The sequence below is a fragment of the Sebastes fasciatus genome, chromosome 12 (genome assembly GCF_043250625.1).
Source record: "Sebastes fasciatus isolate fSebFas1 chromosome 12, fSebFas1.pri, whole genome shotgun sequence".
In the NCBI taxonomy this organism is placed as follows: domain Eukaryota; kingdom Metazoa; phylum Chordata; class Actinopteri; order Perciformes; family Sebastidae; genus Sebastes; species Sebastes fasciatus.
In genome coordinates, this window is record NC_133806.1 from 9603370 (window position 1) to 9619091 (window position 15722).

The following is a 15722-nucleotide window of genomic DNA, read 5'->3' on the forward strand; positions in this document are numbered from 1 at the left end:
AAAATACAGAAAAGAAAATATACACATTATTACAAAATAAGTATAAATGAGAACAAATTCATTTTGAGACTTTGCTAAATGCATTAATCCTCATTTAATTTAATACACACACTCATATTAAATGTCTCATGTTAAATGCAAATAAGCAAGTGCCCACTGCTGCCATAGCTTTTGCCTTAACATAAAAGTAATATGTATATGTGTATTATATATATTTTTTAAATATTATTATATTGTGTTCATTAGCGACTCACACAAAATATGGATGAAATTATTGTTTGATTTAACTTGTTTCATAATAAATAATATAAATATGCAGCTTTTGATTTTCAATGTTCTCAAGGGATTTGTTATGTAGTTCCCTTTTATCATGTTGGTGCAATTACTCCTCACAATCAGTAGATAAGCAAGTGGACTTCAATGCAGACACTGTTCCACATGAGTCATTTTCTACTGTGTGCCGTATGTACATCTGCATTTATTGATATTTTAACTTCATTATGTTTTAATTGAGGTTGCAATTAAAATGGCTCATGTGGAAATAATCAATCAAAATGTGTTTATTGCTGAAAGATGACAGGCAACAATGAAGTCTCTCCTCCTCTCCAAGACTGTGTGCATTCCAAGTCTCTTAAATTGCATCCACATTTCCCTCACTTGCGTCTTTTCCTTGCATCCCTCCCACCGCGGATACAGGGAGAGATGCAAGGATGCGGGGGAAACCTGTGAGCTGAGGTTGAAAGAGGACATGACGGATGATGAAAAGGGAGATCAGTCTGAGTTGCTCTACGGTTCCTTCGTTAGATCAGAGCCCACAGTAAATGATAACCCACCAGCCTATTTATAAATACAAAATGCAATCTGAACTGTGCATTACATCTGCATTGGTTGGTTGGTCCTTCAGGAATAAGATCATTGGAACGTCCTTAAGATGATGGACCAATTAGTCATCAGGTCACTCTGGGGTTGAGGAGCAAAAAAATAAGGAAATTGGCATATGTTGCATGTTTCCTTCCTGCTGTATTTAATGTGTTTCAGCAGGTTAGTAACATGTAGAAGCATGGGGAAAACATTTATGTAAATGTCTCGTGTTCAGGAAGTTGGGAGACTGTAAACTAGTGTAACACGTTGCCCTCTGGAGTCTGAACCCAGTAAGAATGAATCTGGACTTGTAAAAGTACGGAAGTTTATCAGCAAAATATTCATAATGCAGGATAAATGGCTCATACTGTATTTGCATACATATATTGATCTTCTCATCTAACACTCTGTAGATCTTTTACTTTTGAAGGAATAGTTTGGCATTTTGGAAAATACGCTCATTTTGCTTATTGCAAACTGTTATGGGTACAAATAAAACTTTTAAAATAAGCAATAGAGATTAAATGATCCAAATTTAATTCCCGCTTCAATATATGTTCATTTTAGTGGGAAAAAAAATGAAGAGAAAATTCTTTCAGAAGTGGGACCTTTTTATAGAAAAAGCCAAGCTTGAGATATTTTGAATCGTTTATTTTTCCCGCACTTCAGCATAGGTATCCTCTACTGACAGACGTCGATAGTTTGACGTTAGAGGATGAAACTGAAAGATGAGACCGCGGCTTCAGAGATGAAAACATTTTGATAGCTGTTGTTCAGGGTAACTCTAAGCATGCAGAATGTCTTCATCTATTGTGTTGCCATCTTACACTCTGCCCTTCAACACCACCACAAAGTAACATCTTTGGCAACCTGATAACTGCAGTGATTTGTTTTTCTCCCCAGCCTCCCGCTGAAAGTAATTTTATCTTCCTGCACTCAAGAATATCTATTGCACCAGAGCTGATGGAGGTGAAGGAGGCTGCTGGTCCTCTGCATACAGATCTAATACACACTCTTTGATTGATCTAACCTGTCTTGAATCATTTCTTCCTCCTTTTTCCCCCAGCGGAAATCCACAAAATTGCTGAAATACCATTTCCCTCATGACTTCAACTAGTCTAATCATGTTTTTATAATAATGACTCTCTTGATTTGTCCTTCCAGGCTTTAATCGTAGAACTGAAAAATGTCTTCCACACTGCAAACTGCTATGGAGGGCCTCATTGAAGTGTTCCACTCCTATTCTGGAAAGGAAGGTGACAAATACAAGCTGAGCAATTCGGAGATGAAGAACCTGCTACAGGGGGAACTCGCCGAATTCCTGGCAGTGAGTATCTTCTTGACTGTAACCAAAAGTTAAAGAATATTATGGATCCAAGACAGAAGGACAGGACTCAGAGGAAAAAGTCCCAATTACAAATCGTCAGCTACTTCAGCACCACGGACAGCACCATGGATTTATCAATACACAGCACAGTTAGGCTACTGATATTTCCGAGACATGGTCGGGGACATAGATTCTAACTTACTGATATTTTAGAGCCATGGTCCAATCTTATTCTCATACAACAGTTTGTATATCTTACGACAAAGCTCCTCCTCCTTTTCCGCCTACTAATGTCCAGCAACAAGTGTCAATTTCCACGCATTACATGCATACAGTCTTTTCAAAATAAACTTCAGTCTTCACAGGAAACAACTTCCTTAGGTTTAGGCGACAAAACTACTTAGTTAGGTTTAGGAGAAGATCGTAGTTTGGGTTAGAATAACTCCGGAAGTTACGTGACAAATAAACAAACGTTGACCTCTGGTTTCACACGGGACACAAACGCTGGTCTCCTGAATGCAAATCCAATGTTTTGACCCACCCATCTACCCCGACCTCCTCCCTTAGCAGGGTTCGCCACTATTTATGAATTACACACAAATGGATTTTCGTGTGATATACACAGTGCATTACTTTTCATAGGTATAGCTATGACTCGGGAAGAGGCCAGACTGCTCTCTCTGCTACTAGGGGATGGAGAGGGGAGATAGCAGGTTAACAAGGGGTATGTCACCCCCTCATATATCCTACTGGCTATAATGACTGGATACCTTAACACCCCAGAACTTCAGATTAAGGCTTGGAAGTGCGGTCACCATCAGCATTTGATCTTGTGAAACAAATTACTCTTTGGTTAGATTTTCATTGTGATGCTTCTGTTTTTAGGCCAGCAAGGACCCCAAGGTGGTTGACAAGATAATGGCCGACCTGGATGAAAACCAGGACGGTGAAGTGGACTTCCAGGAGTATGTCGTTCTGATTGCTGCACTGACTGTCGCCTGCAATGAATTCTTCATAGACTGCCACAAGAGCAGCATGAAATCCAAGCAGGACCCTGGTTCTAAGAAAGCCTGAAAGTCTAATGTTTCACATTAAATTAATAACCATTTCTTTACATAATTTATATACTAACAATGTTAAGTCAGTTTATAGGGATGCACCTTAATCACAGCACCTTGTAATGTTGTAAAAGATGCATCACTGCAAACTGACTCAATTATTCTTTTCTTTTTGTGCTTGAAAAGTCTTCCATCTTAATAAAGATGTCATCCAATATTCACATGTCTCTTCTTTTAAGACGCAAGCTGGACTGCTTAATGTCTTGAAACATTTTGCAGACACATTACAGAATCTGTTTCAGGTTTTCATCCAGATTGATTCATGCACTAAGAAACCTGAGTAATACAAGACCTGTTCTGAACAGACTTTATTAGCTTACTGGCAACCGTGAGCACTACCCAGTGTCTGATGGGGGTAATTCATGTGAGAACAGCTGTCAAGGTCCTGACGTCATCCCTCCCCCCCAAATCCAACAACACGCTGCTCATCCAGCAGCTCTGCTCCTTCTGTTTTATTCTGAAAGGAAAAACGCTGGCCCATTAAATGACATCAGTCCTGGAGGCTCTGACGCAGTCTTCCATTCATCAGACACAGTGTGGTTGTTTCAGAGGAAGAATACTGCAATGTCATTTTGACTAGCAGATAAAACAGACAGGCATTCATTCACATACTGCAGGCAACAGAGGCATTGTGCAACTATGAGAGCATTTGCAAACTATTTGAATTCCTCTCTGAATTTGTCTAGTTTTTTTTTATAGATAGGTTGGATTACATTCATACATCAGGTACTAAATCACTCCTTTTTTTCCAGAGTGATTCAATGATGCATTTCCTGTAAAATTATATTTTTAATAGTCAGAAAAAAAAATGAGCTGAATGCGAATTATGTTAAATGTAATTAATCTCATACAAAAACACTAACACTCAGCTCTTGGTTCAGTGTTCACTGACTCAATATAAATGACAACTGCACACAGATTATTAAAACACAGGACTGTGTGGTGGAGTGTTCTACTTTCTATAAAACAGCTACACGTTACCCACCAATTTTTACAAATGATGCAATAATTTCACACATTTAGAATTAAACTCAGCATAAGTTAGGGCAGCACTAAATTATTCTCTTTTGATTAATACAACATTTTTATTAAAAGGGACTATATGTAAGTTTTTACACGTATACAATTTTTTTAAATCATTGCAACTTTGCCAATGTGTGAACAGGTTGTAACCTAACCTAAACAATTAGACCTTCACCTGTAGACTGCTTTTAGTATGTGAAGAACCCGGGCCATTTTTTCGACCGATGCTCAAGTACGAGCACGAGCAACAGGACGCTGACTGTCGTTGACTTAACGGCCACAGGTGTCACTGTAAACAAGCAATTTCTGATTGTTACATAGAGCCCCTTTAACAGATTACACAAATCAGAAACCAATTCAAGTTGCTCATTTAGTTTGCCCAGTAGCAAAACAAAGTATTCAGTTAAATCCCTACAATACAAGTAAATGTTAGTACATTCTTGAAAATACGGGGTTCATTATCTAAAGATATTCAAAGAGAAATGTCTAAATTTGAGAGCTCTTTGCCGAAGACTGACAGTATGTATGCTAATCCTGGTAAAAAGTGACACTGAGGATGTTGACATGTCACTCCCAAAACATCTACTGATTACAGCGCAGTCAGTCAGCTTCATAACATGCACATCTCGACTCAAACTGCAGCACAGAGATGTGACGGGGCCCACAGAGCCTGACAGAGGCGGCTTTACATCCTCTGTCCTCATTAACACAAGTAGGGCAAAGAAGCATTTAAGGTTGAACGCAGCCCTTGTTAGGACTGCACACAATGCAGTCTGGAGAAACTCAATACGGGCCCTCACAAAGTTGTGAAGCTCCATTAATTATATAACAGCAGCTTGTCTGGCAGCCTGGTATATGCTGCGTAAATGGCACATACAAATCAGGGTTGTTTTCATGTTTAAGCGGTAATGCGTAACTATGACCATTTTATATTGCTAAATGTCCTAATGAATAAAATAATAGTAATTTCAAACAATAACAATTGTGAGTGAAATGTCGTGAATTCTTTGGTTGGACTTTGGTAGAGACATTTTTCATCAGAAGACTCACGTGTGAGTTTTGCGTGTGCATTTGTTCTCTATCTTTTGTCATAATGCATAAACAAAGAGCTTGACTCAGAATGTTTACTTGATGTGGTGAAGACATCAGTCAGACATCATCATTGTTGCATTATGACTCAAAATTGACACCCTAATTGTACTGTTAGTTCATAGAAACTGTGTATTTGGTCTATTGGTCACTAATGTAGCCAGGTGAGCCATTTGAATTGCTCTGTCACCTGAGGCTATATCTTTCCTATTCCTGCTCCCCTCTAATTTCAATGTAAGCCAAGATATCGTCCATTCTAAATATTTATATGTGAAAATAAAATCAGCTATGCAAGCTTGTGCACTGTTGGCAACAGAAATACATCAGATTTAACATGCGCTCTTGATTACTTGCAAATTGATCCTCAGACAAGAAAGTCAGTACTGAATGATTTTGGATTTGGGCAACATTTTTCAAATGCAAATTTTCTGCAAGATTTGCTCATTAAAACTACAGCAAGAATATGGTGACTATCTGAAGGTCGGTCGTTCGATCCCCGGCTCCTCACGTCCACAGGTTGAAATGTCCCTGGGCAAGGTACTTAACCCAAAAATTGCTCCTGAAGGCTGAGCCACCAGTGTGTGAATGAGCATTTAGATGAGAGCCCGATGGGCAGGTTGGCACATCAGTGTATGAATGTGTGTGTGAATGGGTGAATGCTGACATGTAGTGTAAAGTGCTTTGAGTGGTCGGAAGACTAGAAAGGCGCTATATAAATGCAAGTCCATTTACCATTTACCGAATAAATCATAATAAATAATATGGTTATGGTATGGTTAAGGGAAAATAAAACACTTGATTGACATTTAGGAAGATCATAGCTACAGTTATAAAAGGGCAGATCTGTGATGGGTCTCCTGCATGAAAATCAGACGCGCTACACACCGATCCACCGACCTGACACTCCACACTTCGGCCTCGCACTGGCCATGTATTAGCTTTGGGATTTGACGTAAATTGTGAAGTGTGGAATCGTACAAAATGAGCGTTCTGCAAGTGTGGGTAGTGCGTGTCTTTCCTTTACTTCACCGCCACGTTTGTGATGTCAGCAGTGCAGGTTTATCCTGCTTGACACTAAACACTTAAGGAATAATATCAAACAAAGCACATGAGACCATGTTGTCAGAAGCTGTGTGTGCCCTGTGGTATACTGTATCTCAGGAGGTGTGGGCCCTTATACTGTCTGCAACAAAAAGTCTGTACAGCTTAGGTTGCAGTGTATTGATTGTAAAGCATATGCTTGTGGTCCGTTGCAGAACCAAAAATCAATATCACTTTGGGCAGTGACAATGTTGACCAATATATTATAACTGATGCCTTTAGGATTTTATTCCTTACTCTTTGTCTCAATCAGCCTCTTCCTGTGAGTGGTTGGGTCCTAAATGAACAAACTAACTTAGTTCTAAAAGTTATAACTGTTTTGACTATTTCACATGACAGATTTCAGTACTTTGTGTGTTCTCAGTGTTTTTCTCTGAGCTCTTTGTAGTGGGCAGGCTTTTAGGAAAAGGCTTTACTGTTTATTTACATGCACTGATCAGGATTTAACAAACTTATAAATAATTAAAATTGACTTGACTACATTGCCAAGCCACTGTCAATCAAACCTCAACAAACTGCACCCACACAGTCTTGAGTGCTTGAGTGATTTGAATGATTTCTTTTTCGTTTTCTGAAAGACATCCTCTCAATAAACCTGTTTTATAATATCTTTATTTTTAGGATCCAAGCTGGACCGTTCAATAATGTCTTGAAACTTATTTCACAGATAAAAATTAAAGAAATCTGCCCAATGTTTACATACTATGAAGCAGAGAAGTTGAGCAGAGTACTATGAAACCTGATTATTTTAAAGAGCAGTTAACACATGGAACAGGCTTAATAGGCCTGCTCCATGAAGGCAACCTTGAACACCACCACCCAGTGTCTGATGGGGGTAATTCATGTCAGCCTGACGTCACCCCTTCCTCCCTGCTCACCCGGTTGCTCTGCTCTTTCTGTTTTGTGCTGGCGGTGCATTCAGGTGCTCTGAGACGTCAGCTTTCATTCATCAGACACATTATCGTTGTTCATTTCAGGGGAGGAATAAGGTCACTTTGACTAGCAGATAGCAGGCAACAGAGGCTTTTATGCAATTTTGCATTTGCAAACCATTTGAATTCCTCTCTGAAAGGATCTAGACTTTGTGTAGATAGGGTTGCATCAGGTGCTAGATGACTCCTGGTTTTATATATTTTGCAAAGTGATTCAATAATGCATTTCTTCTGAAATGAGATCCTTACCAGTCAGAAAAAAACAGAAGGATAGAGCTACAAGTGCATTACATTAATCCAAAGAAACACATAGTTCACTCATACTGCAACTCCTGATCTAGTGGTTCATTTTGATCATGATGCATTTCAAATATTTATTATAAATTATGAAAGACAGAATTTAACGGGAATATAATCCATTTTCTCTTCAATAGCTAGGAAAGCAATTCACAGATTCAACATTTTTCTTTAAGGGCCAGTTCAAGCAGGATAACTCTCCTTTTAATTCATCATCACAGGGGCTCTTCTCAGTTTCTATCCGCTAATTTCTCTAGAATTAGTTCTTTCCTGCTAAAAGTTAGATGAGCAATTGGATACCACTCTCAAACGTTAAATATGAAACAACTATTTATTGGTTTTTGAGGTTGCCAGGCAACTGCACCCAGCCAAGAAATAGTCTCATTCATAACTCCTCGTAAAACCACAACTTGTCGTTTTTACGTTTTTTGTATGTAGACGAGATATAACATGTTAATTAGTGAACTTTAGAGGTGCTGGTAGGCCTTTGGACAGAGCCAGGCTTTCCTGTTTCCAGTATTTATGCTAAGCCAAGATAATCGGCTGTACCTTCATATTGAATGGACAGATATGAGAGTGGTGGCCTCATCTCATCTAACACTTGACAACACTCATTTAAACAACCCTGCTTGTTTTGTCTCTCGGCCACCATTGCAATCTTCATCACCCCACCGCCACGAGTATCGAGGCCAACTTCATGGCTCATATTGGTTGCTATTTATAGCGCCCTGTCCCCAAATCTGATCTTTAATCAATGGGGTCAATTTATTAGTGGGATCTAAATTAATTTTTTTTTCAAATAAAGCTTCTGCATTCTTGTTCACTTGTGTCTTTCCTGACTGAAACATATTGGCTGTTACAATCCTTGCATCAAGACTTTACCGTCAGAATCACGATGAACAGTTTTTAAAAAAGTACCAAAATCAATGCAGCAGAATCTGAGATATTGTGTAGTTCTTTTATTTGACGAAATATTCTACTTTCCGTCAAAACCTGGTGCCGTCCAACAGAGATGAGGAGCAGACTACAGAGGTCTGGTAAGCTAACTTCTTTCTCAGTTTCAAAATTGTAGTCTTCAGCCCCAACCAACGCTAACTCAAGTCACTTGAGGCAGTTTATCAGACTTTGTACAAAAGGCTTTATGCAACTTTTTTGCCACATGTGCAGTAGTGCTCCCAACACGCTCATCCCAACTCGTCACTGACGCTTTTTCAGACCCCTCGGCGTCACTTTTCAGTCGCAGTAAACACTTTCTTAATGTTGTGAATTAAACAAACACTTGCTTAGGTTCAGGCAATAAAAAACACAATTAGGTTTAGGAAAAAAACATCATGGTTGGACTACTACGTTTGTACAGTAAAAATGACACTGAACATTGTAAACATGTGACACGAATGAACAGATTGTAACGTGACACACGGGAACCGAACGGCGGTCTCCTGAATGAAAGCCCTGTGTTTGTTGGACCCAGCATCCTCCCCTCCCACCCGCCGTGTGTCCTTTTGCTCTTAAAGCTATATATGTTACAACAGTACTTTCCCTGAGCGTTTAAAATATGATGGGTTTACATTGTTGTTAATGGAAAGCCCGGTGCATCTGGTGCAAAGGGTGCATTGTGTGTTGGTACCTAACGCTGATGGCTGTGACAAAGCGTCGGTATTTGATGCCCTGGGAATGAGAACGGGCTGGTACTCCCCTATACCTAAATAGACAAATCAGCACACTTCCTCTTTAAGAGCCTCTAACCACTGAAGCAGCATAAACAACCAGTAGGGCAGTTTTACAGGTGTTGCTGAGTCACTCTACATCATCCATCACATCATCTCCTGTATCTCAAATGCATGATAGTGATGACTCAAAATCGCAGACCCAAAAATGCAAACAAGTAAAAGTGGAAAGAGGGAGATTAAACCAGAGACTGAATATATATTTGAAAAGGAAAAGTCCCCAACCCGCATAATAAAAGGTATACAATCCAGAGAAAGATAGACAAAATACATTTCATGGTCCTTTTTATAGCCTTGAACTGATTTGACTTTTCTGAGACTTTGTGGGAGGCTGTTTCACTGTTGAGGAGCAACAAAATCTTAAGCATGACCACCTTTACTTTTCAGCTTCGACCATGAAACAGTCAGAAATTCTAGCTCTGAAGATGTGAGGCTCTTCCACAGGTCAGAAGGCACAACAGTGACCTGACCATGTTATGCCTTGTATGTCAGGAGTAACATTTCAAAGCAATCCTTAACGTTGCAGGGATCCAATGGAGATCAGCCCAAACTGATTGATACATCATCATCATTTAGTTTTTCCATGATGATTCACAAAGGGTGGTCCAATGGGAGAAGTCCACTCGCAAGGGATGTACACCAGATAATAAAAGCAAAGGCAAAACTCCAACATTTAGAGAAAAATCAACCTACAAAACAACAAATAAAAGATAAGGATAACATGGACAAATTGTCATCAAACCAGCATTACATAAAGTCTGAAACACAACAATATGGGATAAAGGCCAAGTTAACCTTGTATAAATGCAATTCACTCCATGCAGATGCACAGCTTTAGTCAGTGATGGGCTAAATTGTCATTTCAGAAAGAAATTGAAATGCCTTTTTACTAAGCTGTGCTTTGAATTTGGGGACCTCCAGATAGAAACACTCCTGAAATCTAAAGCAGAGAGTCTGCATATACTGCAGTAGAGATGCAAGATCCATAAGCTGTTTTATAAGTGCTTTATAAATATATACTAAGGGGGGGGGCAGGCTCTTGCTGTCCTTGTTGCTGTTCGGATTCTCTTCTGACTGAGTGCCAACCCACACTCCTGTACGAGTCACAGTATTGAGTACTAAAGCCATCTGCCATCTGAATCTCACATCGCTGTGACACAAAAACATCTAAAGGTTCAAGTGTAGCAGATGGCACATATTGTAATTATTGAGACCGGACTCAGTTTAACAGCATATAAGATACTAAGATATCTGTCGAAGATAGGGATGTCAAAAATGTCAAAATGGAAAGCTCTCACCAGAGACACCAAGGATGCTGACATTTCACTCTAAAAATATCTAAAAAGATTAATTCCCAGCAGGCTGAGAGGTGAAAATGATACACCATAGCCTTACATACTTTGTCTTCATTAAAACACACACATACACACACACACACGCACACGCACACACACACGCACACGCACACACACACGCACACACACGGCGAAAAAGCATTTAAGGTTAAACACAGCCCTCGAAAGGTCTGCACACAATGCAGACTGGAGAAACTCAATACGGTCTCTTACAAAGTCTTCTTCAATTATGTAACAGCAGCTTGTCTGACAGTAATGTATGCAAAAACTCCTCAGAAACACAAGCTCTGGTCTGGTGGCGTGATACTGCAGCCGTGAGCAGAGACTGTAAAATGCAAAGCAGCGATATGGTTTGTTGGATCAAGATAGAGACAAGAGGGCATACAAGGTGGAAAGTCAAGGGACTTTACAACCAATCAGCAGCTTTATAACCACGCACAAATAGTGCCATCAAGTGTTTGCATGTGGCACCTGCAGACTGTGGACTGTGGTATTGCTCATTTTACTGGAGGATTTGAATAATTTTCCCAATGTTGTTAAACAGCCATGTTGTACATACACTTAGGTCTGTAGCTATGGTGACTAAAGTTATTTTGATATTTAATCTTCAGGATAGCTCAGCCAAGTTGAAAGGTGAAACTGGTGGTGGCTGTACCTGTTTCTTGGGTTGTTTTTTTTATACCTGTCAAGCAAGAATGACGTGCATTTAATGGCTCACAGTTGGCCTATGACTCTGTCTCTACTGTGGGATATGTGGGTACTAACTGAACTTATCTACACTGTTTAGACTAACTTGCAGTTTCTGCATTCTTGAAGGCAGTAGCTTGCATGGACTGAAAGTGGCGGATTAGAAATAGGCACCTCTGGTTGGTCTGCCGTGTTTTGAAGGAAGTCAAGATAAATTCCGACAGTCGTATTATCTGATGGCCTGGAGTCACAAGACTGTTCAGATAAGCTTATCTGAACACAAGTATGTTGTTGTATTAAAGGTGTGCGTCTAAGTTATGCAACATTAACAAGTTATCGTGTGAAAACCACTTTTCAGGAGCTTAAAAACATCAGTTTTTCAGCTGTGTGACACTGCATTTTTACAAGTAATCTATTGGGTTTCTAATTAGATTAAGAGGAGATTTTTCTTGACTCATAAAGGAAAAAAAACGTAATCCAAAACCACCAAAATTGGAGATACATGGCGTTCGCTGATTATTGATGATAAGGAAGTTCACCAAGTTCACTCGTGACTCCAGACTGTCTGGATAGTCCGAGAAAAACTCTATTCTTCAACAGTTTAGGGTGCATTTTTGCACTCAACACAGAACCAATTTTTCCCAACCAGGGAGTTGGGGGGAGCAACCTGGCTTTGACTTTAGAATGAAGCATCAACAGACAGCCATTATAAAAGTGACATTTGCATTACCATTATTATTATTACGCTTTGTATTAAGTACAGCTATAGCAGCATGCCTCTATGGATGGCAATGTACGTCTGTTGGTCTGTTAGTCGGTTGGTTCACCACTTTAGTTAATGCTTTAGATCAATTGCCATGAAATCATCCTACTCGAAAGATAACTATATCTTTCGAGTAGGATGATTTCATGGCAATTGATAGATGAAATGTTGCCCACTAGGGCAACATTTCATCTATATTACTGGGTCCACACAATTTAAAATTACAGTGATCAGTTATAAAGAAAAGACAATTACCAACGAACAGCGAAGCAAGAATAAAGCAGGGGGGGACCCCTCTGGTTGCAAAAAGAAGTCTGATTGTGTAGAAGTCTATGAGAAAATGAGCCTACTTCTCACCTGATTTATTACCTCAGTAAACATTGTAAACATGAGTTTATGGTCTCAATCGCCAGTTTCAAGTCTTCTTCAATACAGCATGATGTTCATTTAGTAAATTATGGTCCCATTTAGAGTCAAATAGACCATAAAGCAGGGTATGCTTTAGGGCGTGGCTACCTTGTGATTGACAGGTCGCTATCATGGCATTGTCCAGTCTGTGTTTTCGTCTTGGAACTTTAACCCTTTCACAGTGTGTTTTCAGTTCATGAACATTAATTATAACCTTTTTGATCCCCTAAAAACGTCTTATTTGGCGTTCGGTTATACTAAGCTCCACCCTGTCTTGTCACTTCTGGTTGCAAAAAAACAAAATGCCAAACTCATGCCACTTTTTATATAGAGTCTATGGTACCACCTTGGAAACTAAGGCTATGTCATAGCTAGTGATTAGTTAGCATGGATTGCTTACGTTTTCTCCTACAAGTTTCTGAGGCCGGCATGTTGAAAGTCAGTTGTCTTCTCCTTTTCAGTCACACACATCTAGCAAAGTCATCTCCACTGCAAAACGTCTGCTCACCGTAACCCACAGTGAATGAAACAACACAGATGAGTCGACTATTCAGTGATGAAACAAGGTGGATTACCATAACTCATATCACAAGGTCAATGAAAGACTGTAAACACAGTTAACTGTGGGGAATATAATTAAAGCATGTACGATACATGTGTGTGTTGCGATGGTGCTAACAGGAAAAATCAGATGCTAAGCCATAAATCGAGACCTACACTGGGTTTCTACAGTAGGACTTCTGTTAACCCCTTGTGTTGACGATGAATCCAGCTCTACTGTATGTCAAATGATTGAAGGAAATGCCATATAAAAGCTATAATACTGTATAGCCACTTCCAGCTCTAACTGCAGCAGTTGACAAAGTAGCAGACAGTGGCTGTGATGCAGCTCTGAATACGGAGACCAGCTGTAATAAAAATCAGTCTGCATAAAGAGAGATTGCTTCTAAGTTAAGATTAAAACTTGAGAGTGCTATCTACATACCCTGCTGTCATTCTAGCATGAGTGAGCATGAGCAAACTTGCATGAACCCTCTTTGGTAGACAACACACCCAACACACAGTCCACATACTGAGCATTCTTGTCTTCTAATCAAGGTTTTATGATCTCCAACCATATCTGCCTGTCACCTCAGATGGCACCACACTTATTTGTCATGTAACCTCCATACTTAAGTAAAGCCACATAGTTATTGTAACCCAAACTATGATCTTTTGGTAATCCTAACTAAGTAGTTTGTTGCCTAAACCTGCCTAATTTTGAAAAGACTATATGAATGTAATGAGCAGATATTAGCACGTGTTGCTGGACATTTGTTGGAAAATGCATGAAAATTAAGTGACAACTTTTCGTAAGAACTACAAACCGTTGAGGATGTCGCACCAGGACATCAACAACAGCAGGCTGAGAATGAATGCAGGCCAACAGCTACAAGAAAGTTGAGAAGAAAGTCATAAACCAATGTTTTCCTTCAAATGATTCTCAAGCAGAATGAGAAGAGAAAAGTGAAACTGAGAAGAGAAAATGGGTTGATAGACTCAAAACCAACACCAAAACACTGTGCACTGTTGCATCCCAAACCACCTCATGATGCTCCTGTATGTCCTGAGCATGAACTAAACATTCAAGTGAATGCAAGTAAAATGCAGTGACAAGTCGATGCTGCTCAGTACAACAGTAAGGAGGAGTTATCTGACAACACAGGTGTGGACTCTTATCACAGATTTGATGACTTTCGACTCGACTTGACAAAATCAAACTTGGACTTGAGCCTTTTGCCTTGAAAATCCTTGATACCTTCCTCCAAGCCCAGAGATTGAAAAGTATGTATTCAAAATGTGAGCCACGAATCATTTCCCTTCATTTCCTGAATCAGCTAACATTAACGTTATTAAGTTGACACTTAATTCCCCATATCCACTTGTTTGAACCAATCCGACAGCAGCCAATCAAGTTGCCAGAGAGAACCATGAAAAACTATGGTGACATTCAGTCGCAACACACTTGTTTTAACAAATAAATACAGTTTTAAATTGTAAAATTAAAAAAAAAATCTTTAAATTGTTTTTAAAAAAACTCATGATTTTTATAAATTTAACATTCTGTTTTTTAGGACTCAAAACTCAAAGTTTAGGATTTGGGACTTGACTTGGGAATTGAGTGCAAAGTCTTGAGACTTACCTCTGACTTGCAAAACAATGACTTTGTCCCACCTCTTTCTGACAACAGGCATAATGTAATATTTCCAAACCCTTGGGGTGACCACATACTGTTAATACTGAGAAATAAAATGGGATATGAACAGAAATTTGAATTGCGTTTACAATATCAAACCTTTAAATGACACACCCAGATGTACTGAAGTGGTTGTTGTGTTTGCAGATGCAGCCACTCCCAAGCTGATGGCATCATCAGAGGGAAGAGCCAGATTTTATCTGGACAGTTTGGCACTATAAAAGTCATGAGATGAAGGTGAAAGTCATTTCTCCTTCTTGAGATCTTCTGATCTTCGTTAACGGCATCATGACGGTGAGTACAATATTCTGATATAATATTTGGAACTACATCTTTATTAAGAACATTTCAGACTCAAAATCATGTCTGATACAATATGTATATATAAATATGAGATAATTTACTACAAGGAGCGATTCATTCCTGGAAGTCAGGCTGCAGCCCTGGTACAATATAAGTATAGTACAGTATAATGCAAAACTTCAAACTAGCATAATAGTGTCACAAATACCCCAATGGTGAGTTCAATGTTTACCCTGAGTGACCAAATCTTCACCAATAACAATACAAATGCTTAAAAGACATTTTTGATTGATTTTTGAGGTCACTATCGATATTTGAGAATTTAAAAATCTTGTGAGGATAAATCAGCCAATATTCGTTTAATATAAGATAAACGGACATAATCAGAATTTCTTAAATTTGTTAGTTGGATAAATTTCGTTATTTTGATGAAATATTTTCAGAGCATTTTACACTTGACAATTGTCACTGCTCTCTGATGAACAAATGTAATGG

General features: G+C 39.1%; 1 protein-coding gene across 2 annotated transcripts in view; it reads left to right on the plus strand.

Moving 5' to 3' along the window:
* The window catches only part of s100a1 (S100 calcium binding protein A1), a 356523-nt gene that overhangs the window by 1075 nt on the left and 339726 nt on the right, over nt 1–15722 (plus strand). The window contains exons 2-3 of one of the 2 annotated variants that reach the window (XM_074653068.1): nt 2026–2188; nt 3074–3256. In XM_074653068.1, coding sequence (XP_074509169.1) covers nt 2048–2188; nt 3074–3256 — 324 coding nt within the window. In that variant the 5' untranslated portion in view covers nt 2026–2047. Of the gene's footprint in view, nt 1–2025; nt 2189–3073; nt 3464–15722 lie in introns of those variants that run through there. The other variant, XM_074653067.1, reaches the window with a different exon arrangement.